Source organism: Sus scrofa, chromosome 7 (assembly GCF_000003025.6).
Source record: "Sus scrofa isolate TJ Tabasco breed Duroc chromosome 7, Sscrofa11.1, whole genome shotgun sequence".
Taxonomy (NCBI): Eukaryota; Metazoa; Chordata; class Mammalia; order Artiodactyla; family Suidae; genus Sus; species Sus scrofa.
In genome coordinates, this window is record NC_010449.5 from 54765328 (window position 1) to 54782963 (window position 17636).

The following is a 17636-nucleotide window of genomic DNA, read 5'->3' on the forward strand; positions in this document are numbered from 1 at the left end:
AGAGCCACAGCAATGCAGGATCCGAGCCGCGTCTGCAACCTACACCACAGCTCACGGCAAGGTAGACAATTTTATATTAAGGAAGTTTTTAGCAGCTACAGTCAACTTTGAGTAACTTTATGGCCAATCATAACCCCATGTTCATTTGTTTAACCCGAACCACCACCAAACCAGCCCCTCTCATTCTGCCTTTGAGCAATTGTTCCTTTTATTCAAACACAGGACTTACCATTTATCCCTGTCAGTGTCTACCTATTGGTTTGGGCCACCACTCCCCCAGCTAAAGCAGATCACTGTAAATCACACTTCTGCCATCTGTCCTATCCGCCACCCCTCCTACTTTTAGTATCGCCATCCAGGCTTCTTGTGTCGTCATTTAAGCCATTCCAGAAACATTGAGCTATCCAGAGCTAAGGTCGAGGGGCTCCAAGTTAAACAACCATCATCCTACTACCTGGCACGGCTGTTCAGTAACATCTGAGCACCCTCATCAGCTCCGTCTCTGCTAAAATGATAAAGGACATTCCTGGAGTTCCTGTCATGGCTCAGCAGTAACATACTTGACTAGTGACCATGAGGACAAAGGTTTGAACCCTGGCCTTGCTCAGTGGGTTAAGAATCTGGCATTGCTGTGGCTGTGGTGTAGGCAGGCAGCTGCAGCTCTGATAGAGCCCATAGCCTGGGAACTTCCATATGCCATAGGTGCAGCCCTAAAAAAAACAAACAATAACAACAACAACAAAAAAAAACCCACAGGATATTACTGGCTGTTTTGCTAAAATGGACGTTGACTGCAAACCTGCCAGAGTTTCCTGATATCCACCAGCCTTCTCTTTTCAACCTTCAGATTCTTCTAGAAAGCCTCCTTTGTCTGGAGTGAAGCACACACTCCTTTTTGCCTCTCCACAATGTAAATTGAATGAATATGTCCATGACGCTCAGTAAAGTCATTGCTGTGAAAGATATGGCTAATCTGAAATACCGTGAAGATGATCGGAAGTGTTGTGCCAGTGAGCATCATAGGGTCTTGACCCTCGATCCATCAGAGCACGTGGGTCACCCAGGACGAGGCACCTGCACATGCCTACCTGGGCCATCATCACAGTGGTGGTTATTCCTATTGCATCCAGGGAATCCAAGGTGTCCTTAGTCTGTTTGTTCAGCAAACTGAGCACCTACCCTCTTCCTTTTGCTTCAAAGACGTCTAGTAGTGAATTTGAGCCTTGGATCAGTGGGGTTCCAAAAAGGGATTTGATCAGGAGTTCCCGTCATCATGGCTCAGTGGTAACCAACACAACTAGGATCCATGAGGACTCAGGTCCCATCCCTGGCCTCACTCAGTGGGTTAATGATCCAGCATTGCCATGAGCCATAGGTAGGTCTCAGAAGTGGCTCAGGTCTGGCCTTGCTGCGGCTGTGGTGTAGACCTGCAACTGCAGCTCCGAATTGACCCCATAGCCTGGGAACTTCCATATGCCATGGATGTGGCACTAAAAAAAAGACAAAGGGGGGAGGGATTTGATCGTTTAATGCTACTTTATTTTTTTATTTCAGATTTATGTGCCTCTCATGCTGGTGAATGCAGCTGATGACCCCTTGGTGCATGAAAGTCTTCTGACCATTCCAAAATCTCTTTCGGGTAAGTGTTTCTCCCTGCTGCGCCCTCAACCACTCAGCAAACTGCCACAGTGTGTCACCTTCACCTGGCCGTCATCGCCTGGAGACCAGGGCATCTCATGGCAGTGTTCTTATTTAGTCTAGCCTGAGAGTCCTAGGCTGTGATGAAGCCCAGGTAGAGCTTTTTCATGTTGTGTCCTGGTGCAAGAGACGGGATCATTTCTATCTATAGCCAAGAGGTGTGGAGTGTCCCCTGGTGCTCTGTGAAATTACTGCCTCCAGGATGTGGTTCCATTAAGTCTGACAGTTTGACTTAAAGAGATATTAGACTTGGGGTTCCCATCGTGGCTTAGTGGTTAATGAATCCCATTGGAAACCATGAGGTTGTGGGTTCGATCCCTGGCCTCACTCAGTGGGTCAAGGATCCGGCGTTGCCGTGAGCTGTGGTGTAGGTTGCAGACGTGGCTCTGATCCCACGTTGCCGTGGCTGTGGTGTAGGCTGGCGGCTACAGCTCCAATTAGACCCCTAGCCTGGGAACCTCCATATGCCGAAGGTGCGGCCCTAAAAAGACAAAAGAGAGAGAGAGAGATTAGACTTAACACTTGACCTGAAAAGCAAAACAAAAAAGTCAGTTCTGCTACCTCTTAGCACAGACAGCGCCCTCGTCTGCTTTGAGGATAAAAATACAAGCAACTGTAAAAGCAAAGAGTGTTGCTTGTGGGAATGTTTCGGTGTCTAAGGCTGGCACAGGCTCCCACCGTGCTCGGAGCTACCAGACAAACAAGGAGGAAACACTTGGGTGACACACAATCCAAAGAAAGCTACTTTGCATTGAATTCTGACTCCTCAGACCTAATCTCTTCCCCACACAGTTCTCTCTGATTGTATTTCCTCTTGTCAATATCACGAGGGGTACTTCCGGTTCTCCTATGATCCCAAGTTAAAGAGTAGATAATACAGCCAGCAGACAAAGGCCCCCACACCCAGACAGAGTGAATCCAAGTGTCACAGGTGTGTTCAGTGATAAAAAGCTATCTGGAGAGTTCCCGTCGTGGTACAGCGGAAACCATCCCAGCTAGTATCCATGAGGATGCAGGTTCGATCCCTGGCCTTGCTCAGTGGGTTAAGGATCCAGCATTGCCGTGAGCTGTGGTATAGGTCGAAGATGCCGCTCAGATCCTGTGGCTGTGGTGTAGGTTGGCAGCTGCAGCTCCAATTCAACCCCTAGCCTGGGAACTTCCATATGCTGCAGGTGCAGCCCTAGAGAGACAAAAAAATTAAAAATTAAAAAAATTAAGCAGTTCCCTTTGTGGCACGGCGGAAATGAATCCGACTAGGAACCATGAGGTTGCAGGTTCGGTCCCTGCTCTTGCTCAGTGGGTTAACGATCCAGCGTTGCCATGAGCTGTGGTGTAGGTTGCAGATGCGGCTCAGATCCCACGTTGCTGTGGCTCTGGCGTAGGCTAGTGGCTACAGCTCTGATTCGACCCCTAGCCTGGGAACCTCCATATGCCGCGGGAGCAGCCCAAGAAATAGCAAAAAGACAAAAAAAAAAAAAAAAAAAGAAAGAAAGTAAGAAAGAAAAAGAAAAGAGCCCTAAAGAATCAGAAATGTGTGTACCAGGAAGCTCCTTAGAGGCCTGGAACAGCCAGCAGGGGCCCCTTTGTCAGTTGTCGCCCTGGGAAGGTGGATACCTCTGGTGGCACCTCACTGTACTGGCTGCCCGTTTTGCACACCTCTTCAGTAATGGTTTTACTAGCCCACGTGGGAGTAACTTAAACGTGAACTCAGAGTCAAGCTCCAGCTCAGTAATTCTCAGATGACCTTTTAGCATGTGCCATTGAGAGCCCGGGCATCGTCTAAGAAAACGTGCAGCTTTAGTCTTGAAAGATGAAGTTCTATAATGAAACATCATTGACTCCATTGAATTCATTTGGTTCTCTAGTAAATAAGAGTGTATTATGAATCCCCCCTCAAAGCCTGGCCCCCGCCAGTAGCATCGGCATTACCTAGGAGCTTGTTAGAAATGCAGAAGCTTAGGTGCTCCCATTGTGGCTCAGTGGTAACAAACCTGACCGGTATCCATGAGGACGTGGGTTCGATCCCAGGCCTTGCTCAGTGGGTTAAGGATCCGGTGTTGCCATGAGCTGTGGTGTAGGTCGCAGGCGCTGCTCGGATCTCGCGTTGCTGTGGCTGTGGTATAGGCCGGCAGCTGTAGCTCTGATTCGACCCCTAGCCTGGGAACCTCCATATGCTGCTGGTATGGCCCAAGAAAGGAAGGAAGGAAGGGAGAAATGCAGAATCTCAGCTCCTCCAAGCTTATCAAAGCAGAATCTGCATTTCAAGAAGGTAGTCCAGGTGATTTAGATGCATGAAGTTGGGAAGTATTTAGCTATACAGTGGTGTCACCTAGGGAGTTTTAGCAACACCAAGGCCTGGCTTCTTCTGTCACCTACCACCCCCAAATCAGAATCTGGGAGCAACATAAGGATCGTTTTTTTAAAAAACCCGAGTGATCCTGATATGCAGCTGTTTGCAAATGACTTAGAGGCCTAAGGATCTCTTATGCACTTACCCATCCTGCTCCAGAGCCAAGCTGATCTTCCCAAACCTGCAAGGTCCCACCATCTTGTCTGCCCCACCAAACCTGCCCTCCCACTTTGGCAGACGAGGCAGAGTGAGTGGAAGCCAGATGCCCACCTAGGTGACACCGTCATCCATGGGGATGAGCCTGGGCCACTCTGGCCAGCTCGCTGTCACACCTCCTGTCCTGGAGCTGACGGGAGGACAGTGATTCACTCAGCTGCCTTTCTCCTGCAGAGAAACGAGAAAATGTCATGTTTGTGCTGCCGCTGCACGGGGGCCACCTGGGCTTCTTTGAGGGTTCCGTGCTGTTCCCTGAGCCCCTGACGTGGATGGATAAGCTGGTGGTGGAGTACGCCAATGCCATTTGCCAGTGGGAACGTAACAAGTCGCAGTGCTCTGACACGGAGCAGGTGGAGGCCGACCTGGAGTGAGGCCCCCCTCCCCAGACTCTGACGCGCTCCAGCCCCCTCCTCTGGAACTCGCGTCCCTCAACGATGATGGCTGTTTCAGGTCTCCCATCTCCCTCAGTGACCTGGATCTGACCTCACACCATCAGCGGGGGAACACCCCCCAGGCACACCCGTCTTAACAGTAGGTGGCTTTCCCTGGGAGCTCCAGGCATATTTTTGTGCTCAGTTCCTGGTTTTCTCCATTGCATTGTTAGCCATGGTGACGAGCAACGGGATTCTTACCCTCCCGTCCAGCTTCAGCATCTGATTGCTTTCAAGCCAATTACATCTAGTTTCCCTATAAAAAAATGTGTCTCAACAGCAGTTTTGCTTTGCCAATCAAAAGGCTTTTCCCCAAGAAGGCAGTGAAGAATGTATGTTATTTTGTGGTGGTTGTATGTGTCCTTACTTCGACCCTAAAAATAGCCAATGCTGCACATGCAGCTCAGCTTGGGAGCCCCAAGTCCCGGGCCTCCCAGGCCAGACTGTGGCCTCTCACGTGGCAATGAAAATTCCTTTGCGTCACAAGCTGAGTTTCTCCCTCACGATCTCCTAAGACAGTTTGCTGACCCCCTGCTGCTGATAAGAGTTCTCTGGGGCTCTTGTTAAAAATTCAGCCTCCCGGGTCCCTCCCCTTGCTGGGTCTGGGGAGGGGTCTGGGGATTTTAATGTTTGACAAGTGTCCCAGGTGATTCTCATCACCAGGCAAACGTGGGAAATACGGCTGAGCGAGGCCTTTAAATTAGAAGCATCTCGGTAGCCTGTGTTATTGAAATTAGCTGTCAGAGGTGTCCCTTAGCTCCCAGGAACCTCCAAGACAGCAAGGCCTGTCGAGTGCAGCTGCTCTGGTGTGATCGCCGTGAGACAGCTCAGAAGGGGCCTGGGCCTGGTCGAGGACTTCTGGCCACGCCTGACGCTGCTTCTCACTGGCTATATGACCCTGAAAACGTTCCTTTGAACTTCAGTCTCTTCACTGTAAAGTGGGGGGCTTGGACCAGGTAGATTGCCGAGATCACTACCAGTTCTAAAGTTCAATGACAAACTCAGTTTACTGAGGTTTGAGAGAACACCTCTCCAGGGGAGCCTGGGAGCTAGTGTAAGCATATAGATGTCATCATTTGCCTTTTCTTTTTCCTCCCTCATTTCATAGAAAGAGGTTTGTTTGTTTGTTTTTAAAGCACTTAGTTATAATTTTATTTTTTTAATCCAGTTCTCTCTAACTCTGGCTTTTGCTATCAAACCATTCAAAAGTTGGATCTGAGTTTGGAGAAACAGCTTCCCAACTGAAGAGGGTGTGATTTTGCAACATGTTTAATAGTTTCTATTTGTTGGCTAGACCTTTCCAGAGTGTGTCTTCTGAAATGAGAAGTCACTCTGCATTTCAAGTACTCCTTTCCTCCAACCCTGTGGTACTTGAATGTCTAAAAACCCTGCACTTTTTGAAAAATCAGCAGATTCTGGGACTAAACAGAATGATGAGTGAAAAGATGTAGATAAATTTCCCTGATTCCTCTCCTCTTCTCTAGGACTGACAGGAACATAAATGATGAGTCTGCATGTGGGTGTCCAAGGGGTAAAGGGAACCACCTGGGGGCCTGGATGCCACCCTCATGGCCAGAGGTGGCTGCGACTTGGGCATCAGTCCGAGGCATACGACAGTAATGTCTGTAACCTGCAGAAGCTGTTTTCTGACAATCACCAGATCGTCCCAACCTATAACAACAAAAATTGCTATTACCTGACAAGACTGAGACTTCTGTGGTCTTAGCTTTGCTTCGGTACAATTTTTCACACACATCAAATTCATCGTTGTGACGCCCTCACTCCCGGGTGTTATTTTTCGAGTGCATTTCTTTTTCACATCCTTTTAGCACAACTTGGCACTTTATCATCTACCCCTCAGTTTGGAAGCTAGTCCCTCCCCCTGGTACTGTCCCTCCAACCTCCAACCTCCAACCGCAGCTGTGTTCTAGAAGATTCGTAGTCATATTTCCTACCTTCGTGTCTCAAGCCTTTTTGTGAAATTAGGTAAACGAAGCAATAACTTCACGGGGTCGGAAAGCAAGAGGCTCCTTTCATTTGCCTTAGGTCATGTCTCTTGATCTGTTCCAGCGAAGCAGTGGCCAGATACCAACTCCACTCAGGAGGAGAAAACAGTCTTGTTACACCCTGGGGGGGCGGGGGGGCAGAAGTCCTTGGAGTCTGGATGGCGGTTCTGATGGCCCACGTAGGAGAGGCAGGGCTCAGGGCATACTTTGTCACCACGCAACCGGAACTTACCCCGCAGGGCTGTGGGGGCCGTGTCCCAGCTGAAATCTTTTTAGTGTATGACTCTGAATGGCACTTATATTCCATTCTGGCTCACATGAAATCAACTGAAGCCCTTTGTTCAAGCTTTAGGCTCTCGGGCATGGAAATGAGGGTGTATCTGTGGCTGTCTTACAGGAAAATTCTTGTTTGTCTCTGAATGAGAGCACAGAGGCATTGAATTTACAGAGATGCAAGCTTGCCTACTAAACAAGGGAGCAGCATTTTATATGTAGGTCAGCTTTTCTTGCTTTTCATTCATTCCTGATGATAATGTGTGGGCTCTTCTTGCTATTGAGGTTCGACTAGGGCTAAAACAAGGCTGAATTTTCAAAGAGCATTTGAATAGTGTATTTTAAAATCAGGGAGTTTCCTGATTTTAAACTAGCAGTGGCCTAGCAGTCTAAGGATTCAGTGTTGTCATTGCTGTGGCTCGAGTTTGATCCCAGGCAGGAATTTTCACAAGTCATGGGCAGACCCAAAAAGAAAAAAAATCAGATTAAGGATATAAATCGCAGAGACATACACAGTTTTGGGGTAGGGGGGGTGCGCACCCAAGGCACGTGGAAGTTCTCAGGCTGGGGACCAAACCCACAACCAGAGCAGTGACAGTGTCAGATCCTTAAGCACTAGACCACCAGGGAACTCTGAGACCCAGACAATTCTATTGCAGGAAGAGCATGTTAGAAACCAAGGAGGAGTTCCCATCATGGTACAGCAGAAACGAATCCGACTAGGAACCACGAGGTTGTGGCTTGGATCCCTGGCCTCACTCAGTGGGTTAAGGACCCGGCGTTGCTGTGAGCCGTGGTGTAGATCGCAGACGCAGCTCGGATCTGGTGTTGCTGTGGCTCTGGCCTAGGCCGGCGGCTACAGCTCCAATTAGACCCCTAGCCTGGGAACTTCCATATCTCGTGGGTGCAGCCCTAAAAAACAAAAGGGGACAAAAAAGAAAAAAGCAGGTTTTCACATTTGTCCAGGTTGTACTCCCTGCCTCTAAACAGTTTCAAGACAATACTGAGTAACTGCTCCCCATCAAATTAGGATTATCTGACTTGAAATATGGTCTCAAGCCTCCTTCCTGCGTTTATGGTCATAGGGAGTGTAACGCACTTGAAGAAAACCTGTTACCTTCCTTGTTGTGAGTGTGCACCAGTGATTCCAGAGCAGAATGAAGGTGCAGAGTTGTTAGTTGTCACTACATTCTTTGAACCTCCCTGCAGGGTTTTACACACACCTTAAGAGTAGGCAGCATCCCTTTCTTGACTGGTGTTACGGAACTAGGGTCCAGGAGGCCTGGGTTCTTGTCTTCTCTCTAATCCCCATTGGATTATGGGTAATCACTTCACCTCCCTGGGCCCGGGTTACCTCATCTTCGACTTAAGTTCCCTTCCCCTATTTACACGGCCTCTGCCAGAACATCCCCACTCGCCTTCTACAGCCTTTGCAGGTGGAAACTAGTATGTCAAGGCTCATCCTGAGGGGACTTGGAGAGCGGCTACTGTGTTCAGTCTTTGCTGGTGAAGTCTTTGCTCTGACACGGCCCAGAGCCCTGTGTCTCTGACCTGCTTCTCCCAGAGCCTCCACTGTCATCTCACCATCTTTTCCGTGCCGAGGGTGGTCTTATGACCGGGCCAGGTGCTGACCCTTGGAACGAGGCAACCAGCCCCATCCTTCTATGGGACTCGGGCAAGCATTGAGAGTTCCCAGCACAGAAATCCTTCCTGCTCAGGCTTTCATTCTAAAACTACAGCCTTCATTAAAGCTGAACTTTCTGGGTAGCTGAGCCTATATGCCTGGCATCTGAATGAGCGCTCTCTTTGTCACCGGGTGGCTGGAGATTCATTTTGCCGGCTCCAGGCAAACAATACATGTGTTCTTGTTTGTGTTTGCCAGGCAGGCAGATGTCTGAGATGTGAGAAGCTTTTCTTTTCCCATGGCATCGATCCTGACTTAGAGCTAAAGTAACGATCACTGAGACATCACGTTGAATTAAAAGAACTCAGATCTTTGTCCTCTAAGGCAGGACAGCGAAGTTATTAAGAAGCATTTCATTGTAGCGTCTGCCCACAATGTCATCTGGCATCATTTTCTTGGCCCAGAAAGCCTTACCTGGCCTCTAGGACAGCCCCTGGCATGACAATGATCTTGTGGCTTTGGAATTCAAATTCTTCTTTTGTAGAAGCTCAAAATGAAGCCACAGCAAGACCAGAGAATTTCTTCATGCAGCCTCTTTTACAGTAGGCACCCCCACCCCTCACCCCGTGACAGTGAGCAATCCAGAACTGGCCACACACCTCATCTCAGATGCCTTTCTTCCCTGTCACCCTCCCTCCATTGTTGAAGCCACTTGGGATGAGTTGGATATTTCCAAAAGCCATGAGAAGTAGCCTACCTGTGACATTTAGAGGCCAAGCAATTGAGGGAGAGTTTCCTTTTTCCTCTGTTATCAAAGCAGAGGGACGTACCCCCTCCACCTTCAAACGAGGGTTGCTTTTGCCAAACTATATTTGAAGGGGAGCAGACCACACGGGCAGTGAGAGCCCAAGTGTCATCCAGCACTAACAGTGCTTCCTCTTGCCTGTGTCGCTGCTCCTGCCTCTGCCCCTGCGGCCAGGCATCCCCCCAGGTGGCCGTTGGAAGCAGGCAGCAGAGCCCAGCTCGTCAGCCATTCTCAGACCCCAGGCAGTAGACAGCTGCCCCTTTTGTAGGAACCAGCCTCCCACCCCCCCACCCCACACACCATGTCTTCTGAACCATCTTTCCCAGCATGTAAGTGGGTAAAGTGTTCAGCTAAGTCTAGTGAATAAGCAAAAGTGAATTTCTAACCAGTGAATTAAGTCCTTTCACTCGATTCCTGTCCATTTAGTAAGGAAACCTAGAACCTACCCCCCTCCGGTCCCCACTAGCCAAGAAACTTATCTATCGCCATAAGTTGGGGACGGTCCACTTAGAGCACCTGCAGAAACAGCCTTCGTCGCGATGGGCATTCTCCTTCCAGACCACCCACGTGGAGCAGCCAACAGCCACGTAGAGGTGCTGCTGCCCCTCAGCCCCAGGGCCAGCCACCTCCCTCCCAGGCTGTTTGGGTGGGTGGACCAAGCTCCTGGGCGTGGGCGTTAGCTTTTGTTTGGTCCGCATTTTGGCCTCTTTAGTTTTCCTAAAGCACAAGTCCACGTAGAATCCTGTCACCTATCCACACCAGTTTCAGATGCTCTGGGTCCCCCCCCCACTGCCTCAGGAAGACCTTCACTGTACCTGAGCTTTTGACGTCTGCCACTGCAGCTGCCTTAGTGACACCAGGGGCTGGGGGGGTGGGGGTAGCAAGGAGCCAGTTTGCAGTTCCCGCCTTTCCTGGTTAGACTCCTGTTAACCATGTTCTTCTGTTAGCAAATCTGCTTCCAGATTGATTTATGAGAACCATCACTTTCACATTCCTAACTTTGGTTTGTTTTGTTTGATTTCGTTTTGTTGTTCTGTTTGTTGTTTTTGTTTGATTTTCTGAATCTTCAAATGCTGCCCTGAAAATAATGTCTTTTTTGAGTTTGTGTTCCGAAAGCCTCCGTGCTGCTGGATTTGGGGGAGGGCCGGATACAGGATCCCCCAGCACTGAGGTGTTTAAGATTTGCAACTAGCAATGCAATTTTTTCTAAATATGAGGATATTTACCTTTATTAAGAAACTATACTAAACAATGGTATCCTTGATCATTTTATCTTCTCATTTTATGTTTGGTTCTATTTTGATTCTGTGTGGTGGTAAACAAAGATCATTACAAACAAAAACTGTACTTTTATTATCTTTGATTCAATGGAATTTCTTTACTTAAAAAAATAAAAGACTAAAAATGTGGCGTGGCTGTGTGTCCTTTGAAGTGGAGATTTTTCTATCTAAAAGGATTCTTCCTGTGTCTTCACAAAGCACAAGCCTGAAAGAAATGGACAAAACACCAAGTTCTCATCACAGTTGATTTTTAACCCAGCCTTGCAAATACTGAGGAAATGACCAGCCCACAGGTATCTTTAAAAACCTACCCGGGAGTTCCCATCGTGGCACAGCGGAAACAAATCCAACTAGGAACCATGAGGTTGTAGGTTCGATCCCCAGCCTTGCTCATGGGTTAAGGATCCGGCGTTGCCGTGAGCTGTGGTGTAGGTCACAGATACGGCTTGGATCTGGCGTTGCAGTGGCTATGGTGTAGGCCGGCAGCTGTAGCTCTCATTGGACCCCTAGCCTGGGAACTTTCATATGCCCTAAAAAGCAAAAAAAAAAAAAAAAAAAAAAAAAATTATCCTCTCCTAGAAGAAAGCCGAGGCCTGAGATCATCATTTTTAATCACTTACCCTATAAAGTGAACTATGTAGGCAAAATGTAAGGTGAGATGGAAATGGAGGCTGCCAGTCATGATTCACATGCTTTCCTATGAGTATTCTTTGAAAAGACTGGGTGAACATGACTTAAATGAAGATTTGATTGGGTCACTTGAGTGACAGTGGTGTTTTCTTCCCCTTTGTATCTGTCTGCGTCCAAGCTAAGGGCCTCCCAGGGCCAAGCACAGGCCCAGCCAGGCTCCCTCAACCCCAAGAACCTTGCACCTGGAATGTCCTTCCCTCTGTGGCCACGCAAAACCTGTGATGAGCCAAGCAAATGGGGAGTGTTTTTCTGGAGGATGTGCATGACTGAAGAATGTCCAAGATCAAATTTCAAAGCGCATCCCTTTCTGGTAAGCCAACTTCCTATCTGCTTCCTATCCGCCCCCCAAAATAGCCAGACTATTTTGATCTAAAAAAACCAACTTGCAAAGACTCCTACCTATGAAAAGTACCACATGGGAGAGGTTTCAGGTCCAGGGTGTTCAGCAGGTTGACACCAACAGCTTGCCTACGTGGCTGGCACAAAGCGGTGCCTCCCCTGGTGCTATGTTATAGATTCGTTCCCAGTGACATTTGTCTATAATCACTCACTATCCCAGAATAGCTTTTATCATACCTTTCATGAACAGACCCCTCAGGGAGCTCCCTGCTGTGGCTCAACGGAAATGAACCCAACTAGCATCCATGAGGACTCGGGGTTTGATCCCTGGTCTTGCCCTGTGGTTCGGGGATCCGGTGTTACTGTGAGCTCTGGTGTAGGTCGCAGCCGAGGCTGGGATCCCACGTGGCTGTGGCTGTGGCGCAGGCCGACAGATACAGCTCCAATTCAACCCCTAGCCTGGGAACTTCCACATGCCACAATGAGGCCCTAAAAAGCAAAAACAAGCAAACAAACGAAACACCTAACTGGATGACCCTCCATCTGTATGACAGCCTTTCTCCTCCTTTCTTTCTTGGGCATCCCCCTTTGGAGGGGGGTTACTTGTAGCTGAGTGGTTGTGAAGACATTATGTGCACCTTAAACTTTCTTTTTTTTTTGCTTTTTAGGGCCATACCTGCTGCATATGGAGATTCCCAGGCTGGGGGTCGAATCAGAGCTACAGTTGCCGGCCTACACCACAGCCACAGCAACTCGGGATCTGAGCCGCATCTGCCACCTACACCACAGCTCACGGCAACGCCAGATTCTTAACGCACTGAGCAAGGCCAGGGATTGAACCCGCAACCTCATGGTTCTTGGTCGGATTCGTTTCTGCTGCATCACGATGGGAACTCCAGGAAAGTTTAATGTTGAGCAGCTCCATCTCTCCCCAGAGAAGACAACTCGGGCCCCTCTCTCTGCGGCCGTGTGCACCCAGCACTTCTGTCTGATTCATGCCGTCTGTGCCATTTGGAAACACCCCAGTGTCTCTCCTAAGACCATCTGGTTTCCTGTTAAAGGCATTTCCTCCTTTATCTGAAGGTGTTCATGAAACTGACCTGGAATAAATGGAATTCTTTTTCCATGGTTCCTCTTCTCGCTTCTACTTACATTTTCTGTATCCCGAAAAATACATACACATCTGGGACAAAGCATTGGTAGTGACAGAGCCAAGGGTTTTGGGCCCAGAGTTCCTGGGTTAAGGTTCCATCCTAGCCACTTCCTAGCTCTGTGACCCTGATCAGTGTTTTTTTTTTTCAGATTTTTATATTCTATTATAGTCGATTTAGACCCTCGACAGTATTTACCCTTGATTTTCCCTTTTTTTAAAACTTGAAAGATAGGAATAATAATTTTTTTTATTTTATGATTTTTATTTTTTCCATTATAGTTGATTTAGAATGATCATAAGAAGAATGCCTATCTTGGGATATTGAGAGGATCAAATAATAATATTTTTCAAAGTGTTAGTGTTATTCTGGGCAGTCTGTTTGGTTCCCACTCATAAGTCACCTTCTGGAACAGTGTATAAACCAGAAGAAAAGCATGATATGGCTCTAACTGGGACATCTTAACTGCTGGGCCCATGAGGAAAGCAGAGATGGGCATGGGTGTAGTTTTCAAAAACATTCCTGGGCTTGGAAGTGCTGACCAGCCACGTGTATGCAAAATCCAACCCTGGCCCTTATCTCCTCTTTCCTCAATATGATCACCTTCAGAAATTATGTGTGCCTCCCTACACATTTCCTGCCTGAAGGCAGGGCAACTTCTGGGCACAGCCCCAGGGAGGAAATTGCTCTAATTCTGGGACAGACAGCCAGGCAGCAACTGCTGCCACCCCATATGGTTTTTGCAGCCCTGCTCTCTCTATTCTCTGCTCAAGAAGAACCAAGTGCAGAGATTGCCTTTAAATCCAACATTAAACCGATGGTTCCTCCAAATCCTCATCTCCTCCCTGTATCAAAACACATGACCTAGGAGTTCCCATTGTGGCTCAGCGGTAATGGACCTGAGTAGTATCCATGAGGATGCAGGTTGGATCCCTGGCCTCGCTCAGTGGGTTAAAAATCATGGACTTGCAGAACAGACTTGTGGTTGCCAAGGGAGAAGGGGAGGGAGTGGGATGGATGGGTAACTTGGGGTTAATAGAGGCAGACTATTGCCTTTGGAGTGGATAAGCCATGAGATCCTGCTGTGTAGCACTGGGAACTATGTCTAGTCACTTATGATGGAGCATGATAATGGGAGAAAAAAGAATGTATACGTGTGTGTGACTGGGTCACCATGCTGTACAGTAGAAAGTTGACAGAACACTGTAAGCTAGTTATAATGAAAAAAATAAAAATCATTATATAAAGTTAAAAAAAAAATTCAGCATTGCTATGAGCTGTGGTGTAGGTCGCAGACACAGCTCAGCTTCCCTGTTGCTGTGGCTGTGGTATAGGCCGGCAGCTGTAGCTCCGATTGGACCTATGCCAAAGGTGCAGCCCTAAAAAGACTTAAAAAAAAAAATGACCTTGAGCAGTGCACATTTAAACTACCTGGGGAGCTTGGAAAGCTCTTGCTGCCCAGGCCTCTGTAGGTATAACCCGCCCCCCCCCCCAGGAGGACTAGCCTGCAAAGAGATTACAAAAAACTGCTCAGGAAGCTGTGTACTTTCCCTGAGGATCTTAAAATATAGATTATGATTCAGCAGCTCAGAGAGGTGAGGCCTAAGATTCTCTCTCCATCACAAGTCAGCTCCCAAGTGGGGCAGGTACCCTCTCCTGGGACCATACTTGGAGCAGTGAGGCTCCCAGATATCCTGTGAGCTGCCAGACCCTGCACTGCTGAGCTGTCCCCACACCAGAGCCACACCCGCCATGGAAAGTGGGATGAAAAGTGGTGCAAGTCACCCTGAAGTGGTGAAGTTCAGCTCTTTCTCTGGTTGCCTGAAGATCTGGGTATCCCTCTTCCAGGAAGACTTTGCCAGGATGCCAGGTAGCATTAGCCTCCCAGTGTCCCTTGGGTACACTTGAGGCGCTAAGCTGTGGCCAGTCTTGCTCAGAGGCTCTCTGACGCTGATGGCCCATTGCCCCACTGAGACTTCCACCCACACCTCGGCAAATGCCCCCATCTGCTGACAGTATTTCCCCCAAGGTCCACAAGAAGGTAGCAGAAATATATCACTGTGACTTCCCAACGTTTGCTCTGCTCAAATTACATTCAAGAGTTTCCGTCATGGCACAGCAGAAACGAATCCGACTAGAAGGTTGCTGGTTTGATCCCTGGCCTTGCTCAGTGGGTTAAAGATCCGGCGTTGCCTGAGCTGTGGCGTAGGTCGCAGGCGCGGTTTGGATCTGGCGCTGCTGTGGCTGTGGTATAGGCCGGCAGCTATAGCTCTGAATCTACCCCTAGCCTGGGAACCTCCATATGCCCTTAAAAAAGCAAAAAAAAAAAAAAAAAAAAAAAAAAAAAAAAAAAAAATTACTTTCAAATTCCAGCTTCATCCCAGATGTCTCTAGAAGGGAAGGTGTTCTGAGCAGCAAATCGTTGACATAAAGGTCATGCTTGGTTGTACCCTCCCCATGTTTGGTGGCTTTTAGGTGTATTTTATTGTCCCTCTTTCTCTCATTACTGGGGAGTTGGTGGCCACTTCTAGGAATTCAGCATGGAGGCTCAGATTTTGTGGGACAGAGCACATCAGATTTTAACATTTTTTTAATCTTTTTTTAATTTTTATTTTAAAATGTTTATATATATAGTATATATATATACTATATATATTATATATATATTATATATATTATATATATATTATATATAGTATATATAGTATATATACTATATATATATTATATATAGTATATATATATTATATATACTATATATAGTATATATAGTATATATATATAGTATATATAGTATATATATATTATATATAGTATATATATTATATATAGTATATATAGTATATATATAGTATATATATATTATATATATAGTATATATATAGTATATATATAGTATATATATAGTATATATATATTATATATAGTATATATATAGTATATATATATTATATATAGTATATATATATTATATATAGTATATATATATTATATATATATATTAGAGCTACACGCACGGTATATGGAGGCTCCTAGACTAGGGGGTCAAGTCAGAGCTGTAGCCACCAGCCTAACCACAATTCACGGCCAGATCCTTTAAACCCAAGCAAGGCCAGAGATTGAACCCATGTCCTCATGGATACTAGTCGAGAGTTCATTAGTGCTGAGCTGGAGTAACTCCAGATTTCAACCTTTTTTTTTTTTTTTTGTCTTTTGTCTTTTGTTGTTGTTGCTATTTCTTGGGCCGCTCCCACGGCATATGGAGGTTCCCAGGCTAGGGGTTGAATCGGAGCTGTAGCTGTAGCCACCGGCCTACGCCAGAGCCACAGCAACGCAGGATCCGAGCCGCGTCTGCGACCTACACCACAGCTCATGGCAACGCCGGATCGTTAACCCACTGAGCAAGGGCAGGGACCGAACCCGCAACCTCATGGTTCCTAGTCGGATTCGTTAACCACTGCACCACGACGGGAACTCCAGACTTCAACATTTTTAACCTTCATGGTCTTCAAGCACCTTCTCCCTCAGGCAGCACCACTTCCCTAGCAAGGACTGGCTCACTCTGTTGTTGCCCTGTCTTTCCCTGGGAGCATGGAGAGGCAGTGCCAGGACACAGCCAGCAGGGGGCAGTGGCAGTCCACAGTCAGAACTGACTCACTGGGTCCCAACCTTGCAGTTTCTTGCTAGGGCCCCCTGGGTTTTGCCAGGCCCCACCCCAAGCAAAGGCTCTAGCCCTGCTGACTGTAGGGGGATCCCCTGCATCCCACTTGGATTTGAGTAAGAGCCAAAGCTATGCCAAAGGCCTCTGCCTGCAGTTTTCTCCACATTCTGATCTCATTTATAAATTACAGCCCCCACAAATCAGAGGGTGGGACTAGGAGGGCTCCTGGCAATTAGGAGCCAGGGGAAAGATAGGCATCATCCAAGAGGGATCACCCACAGGTTTCTGCAAATTGGGGACCCAACTCCTTTACAAAACAATTGTAAGTATCTTTTGTTTTGCTTTGTTTTTTTGCTTTATAGGACCCACTATCCCTCTGATCTGTAATAGTTAGCAGTCCACTCAGCAGACAAATGGATTTGAAAAAATTCGGTCACCTAAAAATCAAGCAAGGCTAATGTTTCGTTTCTTTTCTTTTTTGCTTTTTAGGCTGCACCTATGGCATATGGAAGTTCCCAGGCTAGGGGTCAAATCAGAGCTACAGCTGCAGTCTACACCACAGCCACAGCAACATGGGATTGGATCCGCGTCTGCAACCTACACCACAGCTCATGGCAACGCTGGATCCTTAACCAGCTGAGCAGGGCCAGGGATCAAACCCAGGTCCTCATGGATACTAGTCGGATTCATTGCTGCTGCACCACAACAGGAACTCCTAAAACTGTATCTTGATAATGTCTTTAACTCAGCCTCATCCCTGTCCCCACTCTACCAGTACCTGTAGTGTCAGGTCACCAGTGCCCCGTTCTTGCAAATGCAAGCCCCATTCTCTTATCACGCAACCCCTTGACAGCATGTTTGTGCCTTCTTAGCTCCAGATGTTCTGGGAGAGCTGAGAGAGAGGCTCCTGATCCCCCTTCAACCAGAGCAGCTCCACCCTTTGTAGGCTTAATACTAGAGTTCCATGTAAGGTTTGATCTGGAAAAGCTTCAGCTTCCCCCGCCACCCAGCATATGGAAGTTCCCAGGCTAGGGATCAAATCCGAGCCACAGCTGCGACCTACACCACAACTGTGACAATGCCAGATGCTTAACCCACTGTGCCAGGCCAGG

The 17636-nt window shown here is 47.6% G+C and overlaps 1 protein-coding gene across 1 annotated transcript in view; it reads left to right on the forward strand.

Moving 5' to 3' along the window:
- Positions 1-10813, forward strand: part of ABHD2 (abhydrolase domain containing 2) — a 120447-nt gene extending 109634 nt beyond the window's left edge. The window contains exons 10-11 of the mRNA XM_001925989.7: positions 1555-1639; positions 4439-10813. Coding sequence (XP_001926024.1) covers positions 1555-1639; positions 4439-4635 — 282 coding nt within the window. The 3' untranslated portion in view covers positions 4636-10813. The remainder of the gene's footprint in view (positions 1-1554; positions 1640-4438) is intronic.